Source organism: Ictidomys tridecemlineatus, chromosome 3, assembly GCF_052094955.1.
Source record: "Ictidomys tridecemlineatus isolate mIctTri1 chromosome 3, mIctTri1.hap1, whole genome shotgun sequence".
In the NCBI taxonomy this organism is placed as follows: Eukaryota; Metazoa; Chordata; class Mammalia; order Rodentia; family Sciuridae; genus Ictidomys; species Ictidomys tridecemlineatus.
Genome location: NC_135479.1, coordinates 58977289 through 58996402, shown reverse-complemented (window position 1 = coordinate 58996402; position 19114 = coordinate 58977289). Strand labels below are relative to the sequence as shown.

The window sequence follows — 19114 nt, the reverse complement described above, 5'->3', positions numbered from 1 at the left end:
TCCTCCCTGGAGCTATTCATGTTTTAACTCTAAACTTCCCACTTTTTCTCATGGTTCCCAGTCTTTCACACATACACCCAGCCCTCAGGTATTCTCATTTTGACAGATAAGAACCCTAAGATTAATGACATTAACTCATCAAGCCTTTAAGAAAATGAAAAAACTGCCTTTAAATGGGTTTCTGAAGACATAACCTGAAGCTCTTAGTGGAATTTACCAGAAATATTATTTCCGGGTCTTTTCCTTTGATCTGTGTCAAAGCCAACCTCTTCCTGTTGGACCAGTTGGGTGAGCCTATCTCCATAGTATATTATTTTACCATTTCTTGGCTTTTTTCCAGAGATTCTGTCATATATGTTTACTTGAGGATTTATACAGTGTAGGATTTAAGTATTTTTACTTTAATTTCTTCACATCACTGCTGTGTGCTGAGTTGGTTTAGTGATTCTGCATCCGGTGTATTTGCTTTCCTTCCCAGTCTAGTGTCACCTGCAGAATTAATGACTTTACTTCTTAAGTCTCAATACTGTTCACAAATGTATGGATTAGAGTAGGACTGAATCTAGAATCTTGCAGCAGTCAGCCAATACTTCTGAGTTCAGTAATACATAAATTATTCATTGGTAGAACTGCACAATAGTGTATTCTATCTTTTGCCCCTTTCTCCACTATACATAATGAAGGACATTTTCAGCAGCATAAATCAATATATGTATGGTATGTTTGAATTTTTTTATCTCTTTGTCATGTAATGCTCTTAAAAGCAGCTTGGCCTACTTTTATTTTTTTCCTGTTTTCCTTTGCTTTTTTTAAAAAAAATTTTAATTGGCATATAATAATTGCACATACTTATTGGGTACAGGGTGATATTTCAATATATTTATACAATGTGTAATGATCCAATAAGGGTAATTAGCCTACCCATTGCCTCCAGTATTTATTTCTATGTAAATGAAAACATTCAAAATCTTATCTTCTAGCTATTTTGAAATGGCCCTGCCTTGCATGTACTAAACATGTGGGTTGTTGATGCTTGTTGCTGTTTTTTCTAAATTTTCACAGATAAACCATTTTAGAATTCTGCTGTGAGTTAATGTCAAGTTTTCTAGTCTGTCGTTTCCAGGATCTGCCTAATTTTTCTTTTTAAAAAACCAAGACTATTTTGTCGGTCCCCATTCTCTACCATTCTCTTTAATTTCTCAAAGATTCCTGCCTGATTGGTAGGCACATAGGTAAATTGCCTCAGTGTCCTGGGATATAATTTGGTTAGGGCAGAACACTCAGGCTCAGGCTGGGTTTGTAGCTTAGTGGTAAAGTGCTTGCCTAGCATTTGTGAGGCACTGGGTTCAATTCTCAGCACTGCTTATAAATAAATAAAATAAAGGTCCACTGACAACTTAAAAAAGTCAAAGTGTATGTATCTAATAACAGAAAAAAAAAGAAAATTAAAAAAAATTTAGAACATTCAAGCTCATAAAAAAAGGAGCCATTTAGGTATCTCCTTACCTTGTTTGAATTTTGTTTCTCTATTAGGTCTTTTTGTCTATTAGTTTTCAGGTTCAAGGCCTCCTTTTTTGATATAAAAGATCAAAGCAAAATTAAGAGTTAGGCATATCTGTTTTCTGTTATTACTTCAAGTGATGGATATACCATGTTTATTTTTTTTCTTGGTCTGTAAGCTAAAAACTGCCTAAAACAAATAAAAATAAGAGAGAGAGAGAGAGAGAGAGAGAGAGAGAGAGAGAGAGAGAGAGAGAGAGAGAGAGAGAAAGAGAGAGAGAGAGGATATGAATGCAGGCCTATATTATTTTCTCCGTCATTTTGCCCAAGTGGTCGTGTGTACCACTTGTTTGTATTTATCCACCCTTATCTCCTCTTCCATATATAGATTTATCTAAAACAAAAATAGAAACAAAACAAAACAAAAAAACCCTGAACTCAAGGAGAGCTCACTTTGTTTGCCAGATCATTTTGTTCCATTACTAGATGAGTCAGAATATAATTTTAGCCACCATCTAATTTTATTTTTTTTCTTTTAGTGCTGGGGATTAAACTCAGGACCTCATACATTCCAGGCAAATGCTCTATTACTGAGCTACATCTCAGACTCTAATCTATTCTTGTTTTAATTTTTTTTTTTTTTTGGAATCAAGTGCATAGGATATTCTCTTCTAGGAATCTTGTGAATTCTGAGTAAATACCTATATTCTTCTAAGATTCAGGATGAAATGATGAGCTATCAGGATTTGTCCCATCATGGATTCCTTATCTCTTTGTCTGCATTTTATGTGCTGTAACAGAATACCACAGACTGGATAAAGAAAATAAATTGATTTTTTTTTTATAATTCTTTAAGTTTGGAAGTCCAAGCTTTTAGGAGCCTGATCTGGTAAGGACCTTTTTGCTGCTTGATCCCATGATAAAAAGTGGTAGAGAAAGAAAGCACTTGTGAGACAGATTGAACTCAAGAGCAGATGCAAGTCAATCTATAATCCCAGCGATTCAAGAGATTCAAGAGGTTGAGGCAGGAGGATCAGGAGGCTGAAGAGGAACACAGGTTTGAGGCCAGACCTGTTTTAAAATTAAAAGGGCTTGGGTATAGCTTAGTGGCTTAGTGGTAAAGTGCCCTGGATTCAATTTCCAGTACCACCCCCTAACCTCCCACTGAGAGTGAAAGAGAGAGAGAGAGAAAGAGAGAGAGAGAGAGAGAGAGAGAGAGAGAGACAGACAGACAGACAGACAGACAGACAGACAGGCGACAGACAGACAGACACAGAACGGCCCTTCAGACCCTTTTATAACTGGCATGGATTCATGAGAGTGGAGTCCCCATGAAGGCCCTACCTCCCAATGCTTTTGCACTGGGCATTAAGTTTCCAGCGTATGCTTTTTTGGGGAAATGCATTCAAACCATACTCTTCAACCTGGCTCAGCATCTTTTTGGAATGAATATCCTCAAATCAAATCCATTCAATATCTGTGGCATTCATGGCGTGCAAGCTGCTGTGCTAGATATTGTGAAAGAGTAACCCAGAAGATAACTGTCTTTGGTGACAAGAAACTGATTTAAATTAAAATGAAAAGAATGCATAAGTGAAGAGTTAAATAGAAATGAATTATTCAAAATAATAATAGATGCATTCCTCATTTCTGTGTCTGATGTGCTTTCTTATTTATCATTTTTCTTAGTCTGTCTTCAGGGACTGAATTCTGTCTTGTGTTGGGGACTGACCAGCTTCCTGGTTGACCCCCCATCCCTAGAGCCATCTGCCTCCATTCAGAGGCCACCTCTCTACTCCATTAACCTCAGAGGGAAGAAGGAAAGAAACATGTGTTCATTTCCTGCTTCTCTTAGATCCCTCAGATTTGGGCACTGACTCCCCTTGTGCATCTGAGATTAGATTTTGTGGTGGCAGGGCAGGAGGTCCCAGCAGGGCGGTTCCCCACAGCACATGCATCCCATATCCACATTCAGGGCACAGACTGTGTGGCTCAGGTAGAGGGCTGGCCATTTAGGCTTTGCAAACTTGCCTCATTTTTATCTCTATTTCTGCCTTGCTCAGTTGTCCTGTTGAGAAAAATTCCCTCATCTTCTAGAAACAAGACTGGGTACTGGAAAAGAAGGAGGTGAACGAGACATTTAGCAAGCACCAAGGCTCAGTATAGCAATAGTTGGTCATTCAAGGTTAAAATCCTTCTCCCCATATTAATAATTTGTGTAATGACTCTGATGATTACCTGAAAAATGTGTGTGTGTGCATGCACAAATTCATATTTTATCTTATGTAAAAAATGCTTTCCAAAAATCTCATCAAAGTATTACAGCCAAACAATAGCTAATCCCTTAAACATTGCAGGGACATTTTTTTTTTCTCTAAAGGTTCACTGTTTGGAGACTTATCAAATTGAAATATGTTCGTAAGAATCCTTAAGATTCTTTCTTATGACACCTCCTTCCCTCCTCCTATCTCCTTCTTCATCTTCCATCAGGTCAGTTAGAAGATTTTTTTTTTTTATTTTGGTCCTGGTTATGATGAAATGATAAGTATGACAATTTTTTCACTGTGTATTAGCAATATGAACACACATGCCAATGTATCCTAACAGATCTACTTGGTTACATCTCTGGGTGTCTGTACTTAATCTTGATTCATGTATGGAGAAATGACCGGGATGACATAATGCCTGCTTATTATATAAGAAAGTTATGTCCATGACTCTGAGCTCTTTACTTTAAAAGTTTTTTCTCCTGGCTTCTCTGTGTTCTCTTTTTATCCTGAAATACATTTTTTTTAGGTTGTGAGGTATGTTTAAGTAGTGGAAGCCAGTGATATACTCGAGGCATTTGCTACTTCCAAAAGTCAACTGCATCTCAATTAACGAGCATCTCTGGTCTTTTGTGGAATTTGAACTAAATCTATGAGCCTTATTCAATGTCTACAATTCTATGATATTTTTTAATTATAGGAAATTAATAGAAGATGTTTACATGAGTAATGTTTGCCCTTACTGTGTTTTGAATGAAGTTTTGGAGTGTGTCTGGGTGCATGGGCAAGAGAGTAGGAAAACTGTTTCTGAAACAAACTTTGACATATTTGTAATGAAAAGTAAATTTAAAGATTGCTATGATTGTGATATAGAAACAATGCAAGTATTAAACAAAATACACAACCAAAAAAAAAAAAACAACAACAACAAAGAAGATTATTTTGAAGTGAAATTTTATTTTCCGGCAGGAGGCGCTAATCTTTATGTTGTGCTATCAAAGAACTACAATTGTTTTTTTGTGAAGGTAGCTAAACTGTGACCTGAAACTCCAGCTCTCACTGGAGTAAGTGTGGGAGGGGCCCCAGGAGCTGGGGGGAGGCAGGTGAGGTGGGAGATGGGGATTGGTTTATGATACCCATGAGTAGGTAGATGTTCATTCAGAGGAAGGTTCTTAGTCTGTGCAAAACTTCCCTTTAGGGGAAGAATAGAATGTAACCAGCCTATATATCCCATTAGTACTTAAGTAAATTTAGAGGAGAGCAATTACCCCTAAGGCATGGAGCCTGTTTATTGGTAATTTTGCTTACTCTTAAATGAACCATGTTTCCATTTGGCAATACAGTAGTTCCTCCATATTTGTGGGGGTTATATTCCAAGAGTCCCAGTAGATGCCTGAAACTGCAGACAGTCCTGATCCCAACTGCTGTCATTGGGACATGTTTCTTTCTGTTCATGTCTTGTGGCCACAGGCCCGACTGCTGTCACTGGGACATGTTTCTTTCTGTTCATGTCTTGTGGCCACAGGTTCAATGCCTTTTCCATCTTAACACTTTTCACATATTGTGACGAGAACTTTTGCACTTTGAGATGCAACATGAATTTCTAGCATGAATTTCTTTTTTCTTCTTTTATTTCACATTCAGAAGATATGTTCTTAACTGTAGATCTTAGCAACTTCAGCATGTGATTTTTTTTCTTTCTTTCTTAAGTCTAGAACTTTGATCTTTCACTTAAAGGAAGTACTTTATGGCATCTCTTGGGCATATCCAAATTGCAAGCATCATTACCCTTGCTCTTTGGAGCTACTACAAAGTTAAATCAGGGTTACTTTCACACAAGCACTGTGATACTCTGACAGTCAATCTGAAAACTGAGATGACTACTAAATGACTAATAAGTGGGTAAGTGTATACAACATAGATATAATATACAACGGGATGATTCATGTCTTGGGCAGAATGGGATATTACGAGATTTCATCACACTATTCAGAATTATGCACAATTGAAAATTAATAAATTGTGTCTTTGTAATATTTGCCACTTAATATTTTTGGACTGTGGTTGACCATGGGTAACTGAAACCATAGGAGCAAAACTATGTAGTGCATTATTTATTTAACTTATTTTTCCTTTTTTTTGGTCAAATTCTGTGCTTCCCTCAGTATACTTCCCTCAGCATCCCATTCTGAATCCCAGTTGGAAAGATTAAGGTGAAAGATCCAGGAAAAAAGGACATGTGGACATCTAGTCTTTTATTTTCTTACTTTGTTTCTAGTTTCTATTTTGCCATCTTTTCTCTTCTTTGTTTCCGTTCTCATTTCTATGATTTATGCTCTTCTTGACCTGCTCTTCAAACCAGGCACTAGAACTCCAAAGTTTCTTTCTTTCCATCTCAGGAAAGTGAAAAATCTATCTACCTTTATGCAGGAAAGCCAAATCCTACTTTCCTTGAAATACATTATTTGTTCATCTATTTTTCATTATTGCAGTTTAAGCTTAGCTCTAGTTCTATGAGGGATATTTGGCTATCATTATGGATCTCAGTTTCCCCATCTGAACAACTGGGAGGATGAGATTCCCCACATGATCTCTCAGAGTGCAACCAGCTCTGTAATAAGCCTTTCCTCATTTATAGAACATCAGTGATCACTTCTATACCCTTAACCAACCGATCATTCATCAACACTAAACAGGTAGCTAGACCTTATACAAAGCTACAAAAGCCACCATTGTATAATTTTAAGTATGTATTTAAATATAAGCCAGGAAACCATCATACAGAAGGCTTCCTGGTCTTTGGAAACTCCTTTAGCACACATAAAAACTTTTAAATAGTAGATTCATTTGGCCAGACAATGAGAAGTTCTGGGTCCTCTTTCTATCTCCAAATCCACCTTTGCTGAAGTTCTGATGAGGTCCTCATTTATCCCCTAAAAACCTTAGATTTTATAAAGATGGATAATAAGTAGAAAAGAAATTGCATTTTGAGTACCATTTTCAAATGCCATTTTCCATCTCTTATCTCATTTAATCTCAGCAACCTCGGAATGTAGATACTACTTTCCCTATTTTATGGAATGAAGATAAAAAGTGTAACAGCTCAGATAGGTTAAGTAGCTTGCTCCAGGTGATTTGATAATAAATCATGGAAGAATTAAATAACTCATGATTATTTCTGAAATGAAGTCACTTGCACAGATTTGAGACACGAGCTTAGCTTACTTCAGTGCTACTCAAAAAGTGGTTTCTCCACCAGTAGCATCAGCTCACCTGGGAACTTGTATGAAATGGTAACATCTTAGGACCTCAACCCAGAACTCCTGACTCAGAAACTCCTAAAACCTAGAGTTTTAAGAAGGACTCTCTGATTTAAGAAGGACTCCTGGGGATTCTGATGCACCCTTAGATTTAAGAATCACTCCTTTTCATCTATTATCTTGAGACGGTTCTCTCTTCACTACCAGTAGCAAGTGCCTGTGCTGTGAGTTCAGTACAATCAGGAAGATGTTTTTGGCCACCCCAGGAGTATGCAAGCTACCTCTTTGGGGTTCAGCTAAGTTGAGAACATTTCTGTGTGCTCTTAGTTCTCATCTTTGTGCTAATAAAACTTTTCTAGCCAGTGCCCTTTGCTATGGATTGGACAGTGTTCCTGAAGGTCCATGTGTTAAAGGCTTGGTCCCCAGGTTGGCATCTTGAGGAAGTGGTGGAATCTTTAGTAGGGGGTCTGTAAGGGCACCTTAGGTCATTGGGCTTGTGTCCTTGAAGGGGATTATGGAACCCTGGCTTCTTCCTCTCTTCCTCTCGTTCTGCTGGTCCATGAGGTAAGCAGTTTGCTCTGCCACATGCTTCCCATCGTAGCTATCTATCTGTCATCTCACCAGAGGCTCAAAGCAACGGGTTTGCCCAGTCTTAGACTTGAACCTCTGAAACCATGAGACAAATAACCTTCTCTTTTTTAAAAGTTAAATGTTAATTGTCTCAGTCATTAAGTTATAGTGATAGAAAACTAACACCTACATGTTTCTCCATTTACTCCTTTTTAAGCCAAAAGACAAGTTAATGACTCGGAAACACTAACTTCTCACAAACAAAAGCTTTTTTCTTATTTAACTTTGGCAACAAGTTTCATACAGGTTGAATAAGCCTTGTCTTAAACTTAAAGTGTGTAAGATTTTCAGATTTTTTTCCCCTGGGTTCCACAATGTTTACATATATAATGAGATATCTTGTAGATGGGTCCAAGTCAAACAAGAAATGAATTGATTTCATCTATACCTGATACATGCAGCCTGAAGGCAATTTTATACACTATTTTAAATAATATAGTGCATGAAACAAAGTATCATGGTGTGGAATTTTCCACTTGAGACATAATGTCAGCACTCAAAAGTTTTGGATTTTGGAATATTTCTAATTTTGGTGTTTTGGATTAGGGATGCTCAGTCTGTACCATATAATAAGAAGGTGATGGATGAGACAATACTATTTCCCTGTGTTCGCTAATGACAATAACCATACTTACACGGCTCTTGACACTGTGCAAAAGTTCCTTTATTTAACCCTGTGTGCCAGATGAGTCCATGATTTTCATTTCAAGGAAGGAGACAGTGAGCCTAGAGAGGCAAGTGAATTATCCTGAGGTATACAGCTCCTTGTGGCAGAGGGTGGTTGAAGTTCATGCTCCGTATTCTGAAGCAGTGCTCTTTCCTGAGCCCCTGCCGGCTGACCTGGGCAGGTAGCTATGAAGGAGGTTGTGGACCAGGTCCTCTGGGGCAGTATATGCTCATGGATTTATCTCTAGTGGCCCAAGTCATTGCTCCTGAATGAGTCATAAGCTAGAGCCAAAGGGTAAAGATCTCAGAAAACTGGTAAGACTTACATCTTCATGTCATTTTAATTTTAAAAGCTAAACACACATTATTTTCTTACATGCATCTCAATGTAGGATGGACACACACATATAAACATGATAAGGACATCAATTGTTTGCCCAAAACAGCAATCTCAATGACAACACATAGTTCTCTCTTATTTACAGTTTTGTTTTCTGAGGCTTCAGTTATGCTCAATCTCTGTCTGAACTATTGGCAACTTCATCACAAAAAGAAGGGTAAATCAGGTGTGGTGGTGCATGCCTGTAATCCCAGCGACACTAGAAGCAAAGACAAGAAGATCCCCAGTTTGAGGGCTGCCTCAGCAACTTAGCAAGGCCTTAAACAACTTAATGAGACTCTGTCTCAAAATTTAAAAAAGAAAAATAAAAGGACTAGGGATGTAGCTCAGTGGTGAGTACAGTCCAATAAGACATTTTGAAAGAGAAAGACCACATTCACACACTTTTATTATATTATTATAATTTTTCTATTTTTATTAGTTACCATTATTTTCTTACTGTGCCTCATTTATTTAATTTTGGCATATAATTATATATTATAATTATTAGCACATATTAATTGTACAAAATAATGGGTTTCATTGTGACATTTTCATACATGCATATGGCATGCTTTGATCATATCTGCCATCCCTATTACCCTTTCTTAGCCTCCCAACCCATGGGTCCTTTCCTTTCCCTAACAGTGCCCCCTTCTTTTTTCATGTTGTCTCCCCCACCCCAGATTCTACATATGGGAGAAAACATGTGCAACTTGTCTTTCTGAGTCTAATTTATTTTGCTGTGCCTAATTTATAAATCAATAAATAGCTATATATGTATAGGAAAAAGCATAATACACGTAAGGATTGTTACTATCTGTGGTTTTAGGTGTCCACTGGGAATTTGGATGTATCACCATGGCTAAGGGGGGACGACAGTAATCATGATGACAATACTATACAGGTTAACATGTATTAAGGGCTACACAGGTACCGGGCCATCTTCTAAGTGCTTTGCATGTAGATTCTCACTGAATCTTTATTATAGCATTAGAAGTAGGAACTAGTGTGGTCTATATTTTACAGATGTGGACACTGAAACATAGAGGATTAAATAATCTGCCTGTGTTCACGGGAGCTAGTAAAAGGCTGGATTGGGGTCCCAACCCAGCAGTCTAACACCAGACCCTCCACTCTTTGCTGATAAGCTGTGCTGTGTCCCCTACACATAGAAAGGTATGTTATCGCATCTGGAAGTCCAACCCCCACATATTCTCAGGTCAAGTAAAATTTTCTGTACCTCAGTGTGGTTCTCTGAAGTGATTTCTGGTTAGCATTCTGAAGCAGTTAAACAATTTCAATGTAATTTAAATATTTGTGGTTTTACTTTGATGATGCCTTAAGAAATTGAATATAAACTTCTTCGGGATCATTGAGATAGCCATCTTATAACTGAACAGCTATAAACATAAGACATTTACATCTAATTAAATATTTATGAAGATTTAAAAGTCATTAGTAACAACAATTGAAGTGTAACACCAAGCTACACCGTATTTTTTTCCTCTTTAAAAGGCACATATTATTTAAATTCTTGCAGTATTCTTGTTCTAGAAATGAGATGACCAGCTCTTTCAGAATATACAGCAACTGCCTCCACAAAAGTAGTGCCAGGTTTAGGAGATTTACGGTAAAGCCATGTTTCCAAGGAGGTCAGTACAAAAAGCCAGACTTCTACTGGCAGTTTCTGGGACAGATAAACTTTCCATTGGTCACTATGGTTTACCTTTTCTCCGGGAGATGTTTATAACAGAAAAGGCTCAGTAGAGGCTTTTGTTCACTTCCTCTGTTCCTCCGGTGTTTGGTACAGAGTTTCTAACTGGCAAGGATAAAATGATCTGGTTATCTCAGGATCATGGCAAACCTGGAACCAAGGCTCAAGAATGCCCCCTATTTTCGTTGTGAGAAGGGAAACGATTCGGTCCCTTTGTGCCAGAAGTGTGAAACATGTATCTTAGCCTGGAAGATCTTTTCTACCAAGGAGTGGTTCCGAAGGATCAGCAGCATGTCTCAGAGGAGGTTTCTAGTTAGCATTCTGGAACAGTTAAACAGCTTGTACTTGTTAAACTATTTCCAAAATATCCTTCAGACTACCCAGGGAAAGGATTTCATCTATAACAGGTCCCGGATCAATCTCAGGATGGAGGGGAAAGCGAAATCCTCCTTGAACCAAATGTTGGATAAAACTGCGGAGGAAAAGTTGAGTGAGATCTTGTACTGGTTTGGCAATAGCACCCACCAGACGAAGGCAAATTACACTCTTTTGCTGCTGCAGATGTGTGACCCCAAGTTACTGCTCATGGCTGCCGATGTGATCAGAGTACTGTTTCTGAGAGAGTGGAACAATATCTCAGGTAAACAGGTAGGGAGAAGAGGGCCCTGGGAGACCAGAAAGCAAGACTACAAGGAGCAGCAGGTGCAGACAAGCTTAGGCAGACGAATACTGTGTAATGCAGGAAAGTCTTCTTTGAACCTTGTCCTGACATTTGATCTTGTTTGCCCAAGGAGAAATCACTGAATGTGACTTCCTTCTAGAAAACTAAAAAAAAAAAAAAAAAAAAAAATGGCCAATGCAGGAGGAAGTATAGGACTTGAAACTGTGAGGATTTGAAATGGGTTTCTGCATGACTTAGGTTCAGAAATGGCTGGTCCCTGCCTCTGACCACTCAATGATGGTATCATTTCATTCCTGCATTAGGGATTATTAGACTGGGCTTGGGAGGGATGTAATGGGGAAGTTGCAAAACTGGTTTGTTCTTCAATAGCCCTGCTCAGAAAGCAAGCCAAGAGGTCAGAGCTTGGGACTTTATAAACATTCATTCTGCCCTATTTTTTTTAATCATAGAATCAAATCTTGAAGTGGAGTTTAGTCAAGGTTGGAGGTAGCTAAACATCCAAATGATTCTAGGATGGTAGTTCTCAAACTATGGTATTTCCATCAGAGTCTTCAGTTACACTTGTTAAAACAGATTGTTGTCCTCTTGCAGTAGAACTTTTTACTCATTAGGTCTGAGGTAGTCAATATGCTGTATTTTTAATAAGTTTTCAGCTATTGCTAATGCCACTAGTCTGGAAACATCATTTTGAGAATCATTAGTGTAGGGTATCCATAGGAGACTCTTGAAAGTGTTTGGCCAGCTGGTTTAGGAAGGCAAAAGAAACCAGAAGAGAGGCAAGGGACTCAAGATTAGGAGGGGACTAAGAGTTAGAATTTCCAGCAAGGGGAAGGGAAGGGGGGTTGGGGTAAGAAAAGAGTGGGAAGGGTGAGTTTCTTGGAGGGGTTTTGGAATTTGAGCTCTTGAAGATGGGTAATTCCTATTGTCAAGGAGGCTTGAGTTGTGATCATGTTTGCAGGCTAATGAAATCCAAAGGAATCTTAAAGTTAAATAACCTAGGGCACAATTTTTTTTAAAAAAAAATTTATTTATTTATTTATTTTACAGTAGAATGCATTTTGATGTATAGTACACCGATGAAGCACAACTTTTCATTCCTCTGGTTGTACATGGTTCAGGGTTCTAGGGTACAATTTGATCCCTAAGTATTTCACTTGTTTTCATCCATGTCAGGGATATAAAAGAATGATAATTGGGGTGAAAAATGAGAGAAGATTGGCGTGTCAAAACAATGAGTTAGATTAGTGATCAAACAGTCCCATTCCTTAATTTTATAGATAAGCAAGCCACGGTCCAGGGAATCTAAGCAACTGAGCTTAGGTCACTCAGCAAGTGAATTGGTATCTGTGTCTTCTCCTGAGCATCTCCCATGGTGGAACATACTCATGTGGTGTATTTCGAAGGCTCCACCATGCACTCTAGGAATCAGCTCTTTATGTTAGAGCTGATAAGTTCAGTTATAAATGACCCTCTTCTTCCTAGGACATATTCTCTCTTAAAGAGTTAAATTTTCTAATTTGATTCAAGACAGTTATTCATATTCATAAAATGGTGCAGTATTTGCATAGAATCTCTCAGATACTTTAACTCCTCTAGAGTACTAGAGAGCTCTGGATTGCTTATATAATACCTAATACATGCAAATGCTATGCAAAAAGTTATTATCCTATAGGGCTTAGTGAATAATGACAAGAAAAAAAATGTTTGTACATGTTTAGTTAAGATTCATTATTTTTCCTCAATATTTTATATCTGAGATTGGTTGAATCCAAGAATGAAAAACCTGCAGAAACAGTCTACAGATACAGACTGTTCTTAGAAGAAATAAGGAAAAATAAAACCATTGACCTCCGCCTCATGTTCTGTACACCTGCTTGAAGAGCATCTTTGTCTTGGTGTTTTGTTCTTCAGCGCTTAGTCAAGACTCTGCCCATGTGAGTTTTTTCCCTGAGAAAGGCTACGACCCCAAGGCTAAGACTTCGCATATCTTCTGGGCAGCTAAACTCAAGCCCACATCTTTCCCATTGTCTAAAGCCTCAGGAAATAAAACAGTTCCTGAAAAGCTGGAGAGAGAAGCATCACATACTGGTAAGTCAGCTTTTAGCAAGAAAGCCAGTGTACAACTACTGGCTTAGCACTTTCAACTCATCACTTTTTAAAATTTACAATGGGTTTATGGGGACATAATCTCACCTAAAGTCAGAAGTATCTTTATTTGTGATGATTCGACTTGCAGTGGGTTTTTTCCAACTTAACAATGGTTAGAATGGATCAAGTGCATTTTTGAGTTATGATATTTTTTTTATGTGGTGCTGAGGATCGAACCCAGGGTCTCATGCATGCGAAGCAAGCGCTCTACCTCTGAGCCACAATGCCAGCCCAAGTTATGGTATTTTTTAACTTAGGGATGTTTTCATTTGTGGAGGATGTAACCCTATGTAAATTGAAGAATCTCTGAATATATGAGATTGGGAAGTCTAGTGGAGTTGGAAGGGCTGGGAGGGCAGTGGCCTCTGATTGTATCAGATTTTGGGAACTAACATTCACTCAGCATCTCCAGTGTGTTGGGCTCTTTGATTTTTTTTTTCTCATTTACTCCTCACAGCTGGTAACCTGGTAAGGGGTGAAGGATAAAAATTAGTCAGTATGACCCCAAAGCTCATGCTTTTGCCCTTCCACCATGATGCTTATGAGAGACACCTGGAAGTAAAGATCAAAGAGGAAACTTTACAGAGCTTCTTATGACATCTCCTTCTGTCCCAGGTCATAACCCACCAGCCAGCTCTGAGCTTTAGCATGGTGCATGGGTACCTCTAGGATCCAACTCACCTGTGGCTATTTTTTTTAAGCTTTGGATTTAGTCTTGAGAAAGAAACTAAAGCAGTGAGGAATTTGGTCCCTGATCTCAAAGGCCCTCCTAAGTTTGTTTTTGAAATAAGACATGTACACTCATGAATCATCTTACTTCAGAGATGCATTTTGAGAAACATGTTGTTAGTTGATTTCACCATTGTGTGAACAACATAAAGTGTACTTACACAAACCAAGATGTTGTATAGCCTACTATTCACCATAGTAGACATAGTAGACATAGGCTATATGGTGTAACCACCGTCACACACATGGTCCGTTATTGACTGAAACACCAGTCAATAATGTGTGGCATAGGACTAGTACATAAAATAATCATGAGAAACACAAAGCATAATTCTAAAACACCTTTTATATGGAAAATTCCAAACTTTAAAAGCAGATAGAACAGGGCTGGGGTTGTGGCTCAATGGGAGAGTGCCCGCCTAGCATGTGCGAGGCCTTGGGTTCAATCCTCAGCACCACATAAAAATAAATAAAATAAAGATATTGTGTCCAACTAAAAGTAATACATATAAATTTTCTTTAAGTAGATAGAACAGTCTAATAAATCATCCATATAACCATTATTCAGCTTTAACAATTGTCAATAGTTTACTCAGGGTCTCATACTTGCTAGGCAAGCATCTACCCTGAGCTACATCTCAAACCCTACTAATCTTATTTTATCCATCTCTACCCCTTTAAAATTGCTTAATTTTTTTCTTGTTGGGATATTTTCTTTCTTTTTTGAGAGAGAGAGAGAGAGAGAGAGAGAGAGAGAGAGAGAGAGAGAGAGAGAGAGAGAGAGGGTTTTTTTTTAGTATTTATTTTTCAGTTTTCAGTGGACACAACATCTTTGTTTGTATGTAGTGCTGAGGATTGAACCCAAGCTGCACGCATGCCAGGCGAGCACACTACCACTTGAGCCACATCCCCAGCCCTCTTGTTGGGATATTTTCAAAGAAATTCCAGACACAATGTCATTTCAGGCTTTGCTACTTTAGATATCTCCTGTAGCTGAGAAGGCAGTAAAGGAATTGCATGTTTGGGTCAGGAGGTACTATTTTCATGTGGCAGAAGAGATAAGAAGAACATGGTGCATGAGCTCACTTGCATAAGCTTTATTTTTTGGGAGGGAAGCTTTTGGTGAGGATTTGTTCTGAGGCTAGAGTTACTCTAGAGACAACTCAACCATGCACCCTTCTCTGGCTTCACTCTAGAGGGACAATGGAAGAGTACACTGCAGTGTATTTCCAAGATGAACAGAATGTTTTCTGGAAAAACAATCACATTGAGGTCAGAAGACAAGTCCTGCAATCTGCTGATAAACCTGGATGATGTCAGAGACCTGTCTTGTGGCTACAGCAGATATCGGGACTTTATCCGTCACCTCCCTCTCCATCTCTCCAAGTACATTCTAAGTATGCTGGGGTGGATGAGGGGAGTCCTCAGAGACCTACCTCCCATTCTGGCCCAATCCTGGTGTTTCTGGGTCCATCTTTCTGTTTTTTACCTCTCCCCTAGGAATGCTCGATAGAAACACTCTGAACAAGTGTGCCTCTGTAAGCCAGCACTGGGCTGCGATGGCTCATCAGGTGAAGATGGAGTTGAACACACAAACCTTCATTCAGAACCAAATTGCTCTCTTGCAGGTATTTCCAGTCTGGGAGGGGCATCTCTGGAGACCAGCTTCATTTCCATGTTGAGGTTGACCTAACTAGGAGCCTTTCCATTTCCCTGGCAGACCCTCAGCTGGCCTCTTGCTTCACATTAGCTGCTTGTTATGTGTTAGTAGCCTCTTCCTTGTTGTCTGGACTCCTCATTGGTCACCATTTACCCTTCTATTGTCAGTGTATCTAGCAGGGACAACATGTATAAAAATGTGTCTGCAACAGAGAGACCAAGCCTTTCCAAAACTGCCAGGGCTTGGGATGTATCTCAGTGGTAGAGCACTTGCCTAGTATGAATAAAGCCCTGGGATTCATCCCCAGAGCTGCAAAACAAGCAGCAAAACATAATCTCACAAAGCAGGGAATTTTCAACCCCCACCCAAGGACTCATTGGAGCTTACACAATAAGAAAGCCATGGATATGCTTCTGAACCAAACCCATGCTATAGAGAAGTTTACAAGGTCACCAAGAATATATTTAGGTCTATATGAAATTTTCTACCTGACAGTCATTATCTCTGGCATTTTTACTACTCAGTTTTTTTCCTGATATCTTCATGGTCTTGAATTTAGGTGACAAAGGAAAGAAGATGCAGGCATGGTAAGGCAGGTCATCATCTGGAAACTGATGACCATCTCTTGCTGGTTTTCCTCCAGGCATTTGGTATTCATCCTCCTCCTCCATTGGTCCATGCACAACATTGGCATAACTGGTCAGACTTGAACCTTCCTTCCCTGGCCAGAGTTTTTACCCATCTTCAGATTTTACCAAAAAAAAAAAAACTAGTCTTTTCTGTTCTCCTGGAGAGAAGGAATGAAGAGTTGTCATTTCTTGTTTTATAAAAAATTTACAGCTAAGCAACAAGTGCATCACCTCACATAGTTCTCAATTTTGTGGTGCAAGAGCACTTAACATCTACTCTCTTTGCACTTTTCTAGAATACAATATATATCATTATTATCTAAAGTCACCTGCTACACAATAGACTCTTATCTAACTATAATTATGAATCCTTTGACCAACATCTCTCCATCTCCCACTCCATCTAAACTACCTCAACCTCTGCTGACCATTATTCTACTCTCTACTTATATGAAGTCAGCTTTTTTAGGTTCTGCACATGAGGCCCATTCACATAGTATTTATCTTTCTGTGCATGACTTATTTCACTTAGCATAATGTCCTCACTGCCATCCACATTGTTGCAAATGACAGGATTTCCTTCCTTTTTTTTTTTTAATGACAGGATAGTATTCTGTTGTGTATACCACAGTTTCTTTAGCCATTCACCATGAATAGGACATTTTTATATCTTGGCTATTGTGAATATTGCTGAAATAAATAAGAGTGCAGCTATCCAAGAGCAGCCATTTTCTGTTTTTTTCCCCCTCCCAGGGATCCTACACAAAAGGAATAGATCCCAATTATGCCAACAAGCTTTCTATCCCAGTTCCTAAAATAGGAGATGATGGGAAGCGCATGCGTACCAAAAATCCCAAGTGGAAACTGAGAACAAAGGTGAGTTTTAATGGCGTCTGGGGCAAGTTCCATGAGTGTCCAATGCTCCTATTGGCCATTGAAGGCTGACATGGAGACTCAGTCCTCAAGAAAGGATAGTGATGGTAGGAGGCACCATTCCCTAAGGGAGACCAGAGTTCTTCTGTGTTGCTACCAAGTTGCAAGTCACTTCCCCTCCATCGATCTTGATTCCCCATCTGTTTAATGAATAGATTGATTGGGTTGTCCTTTTGGGATTCTTTTTGGCTCATATCCTGTGGCCAGGACCTATGTTCGTGGCACTAGATCATCTGGTGGAGAGCTCAGAGACCAGGAGTGAATTCAGCTTTGAGCTGGGGTTTCCCTCAACTCTCTCAGCCCATCCATCTTGAGGTTACTTGAATCTGCTGCTCAGGAATGAGAAAAGACTTGAGAGGAGGACCAGGGTTGATCCAAAAGGTCTGCCTTCTCATCTCTCACATCTAGGTTCTTTTCGTTTCTTGGATGGAAGGAGAGATTCTAGATAAGATCACCCCATCTATTCTGAGGCAGTGATAAAGTAGCTTCATGAATTGAGTCTGCAGGCATGGTAGTTACTCCTAAGAACACTAGACTCCTTCCCCCACCTCTCTGATGAAGTTCCTACTATTTAGTTAGCCCAGAAGGGATATTAGATGAAGGGTGGTCTGACTTTAGCTTCCTTATGTGGCATAACTAAGAATTTAAGCAATAGAAGAGTCCAGAGAGATCACTTAGCTTCTGTGTAGGGACAGGCATGATCACATAGATCAGGGAGCAGACAGTGGGGAGAGTAAAGGCCATTGAAACTGTGATGAACTAGAGAGCTCACTCCCTACTGAAAGGGGCCAGTCACTTCTCAGCTTCAGCTAATTATTACTATGATAACTATGCCCCCTGCCTGCCAGGACATATGAGTTTTCAGGAGGAAATCTGAATGATTATGTGAAATCTTTTGCTTTTCTTAATTACTGTCAAGCAGTGAAAGGCATTTCATGGGCCAAAGAAAATACATTTGTGAATCTTAACGGGGGCAATGGCCAGTGGCCGTTGTCTTGTTGGGGGGTTCTTCTTCCTGCTGAGGAGGGTGTAAGCCTCCTTAAAACTTAAAGTCTAAATAATTAGTGAATAAAACACAAAAGAGTCAGAAATATATTTACAAAAAAGCAGAGCCCCTGATACATCAGTCCACACAAGAGCTGGAACTAGACAAAGGAAAGATGGCTCCGGTGGTTATTTAAGGGGGTGCATCAGAGGCAGGGATAAGGCTTCAAGGGTAGATGTTTTGTAGTCAGCAGGTTGACTGGCATCATGGTAGGTCACACCTATCTCAGGTGCTATGTGGGATCTTTGGCAGAGGGGAGGGGGAAGTTCACCTGCATCAGGTGGTCTATCCCTGTTGGGGTGCCATGGAAAGTTCCCAATGCCAGACCTATCCCTTCACTAGGCTACAATGCGCAGCACAGTCCACACACAGCCCACGGACGACTGTCAACAGAATCTCCTTCAACCATTTTATAGATAAAGAAAGTGAGGCTCAGAGAAGATTAGGTCTCCCAGACATTTGCATGAAAGAGGCACAAGTTGAACTCAACCCTGTCCTTCCCAAGTTAATTTCTTTTCTAAGTCTAATGAAACAAATGCCCTTATTCTTTACTTTAGGTGATGGAATTTGTAACTGACCAACGAAAAGAACCTTCAAGGCAGGGTTTGGCATTCCAGAAATGTCTTAAAAATGAGATAGGGAGGAAGAGCTTGAGAAGAAGACTACCACTAAATAGGGAAGAGAGGTGGGAGGGAAAAAGAGGGAGAAGGGGAGTTGCACGGAAGATAGAAGGAGAACCTCATTGTTATACAGAATACATATATGATGTTGTAATGTTAAAAGAAAAAAAAAGTGTGTCACATTAGATTGGATAGAGAGAAAGGATGGGAGAGGAGGCGGGGAGTAGGGAGGATAGGAAGGGCTGCAGA

General features: G+C 39.3%; 1 protein-coding gene across 1 annotated transcript in view; it reads left to right on the top strand.

Moving 5' to 3' along the window:
- The first annotated feature begins 10362 nt into the window (after positions 1–10362).
- Fbxw10b (F-box and WD repeat domain containing 10B) overlaps positions 10363–19114 on the top strand; it is a 37662-nt gene continuing 28910 nt past the window's right edge. Inside the window, exons 1-5 of the mRNA XM_040269572.2 lie at positions 10363–11059; positions 13013–13189; positions 15175–15375; positions 15479–15606; positions 17021–17143. Of these exons, the coding sequence (XP_040125506.2) occupies positions 10561–11059; positions 13013–13189; positions 15175–15375; positions 15479–15606; positions 17021–17143 (1128 nt within the window). The 5' untranslated portion in view covers positions 10363–10560. The remainder of the gene's footprint in view (positions 11060–13012; positions 13190–15174; positions 15376–15478; positions 15607–17020; positions 17144–19114) is intronic.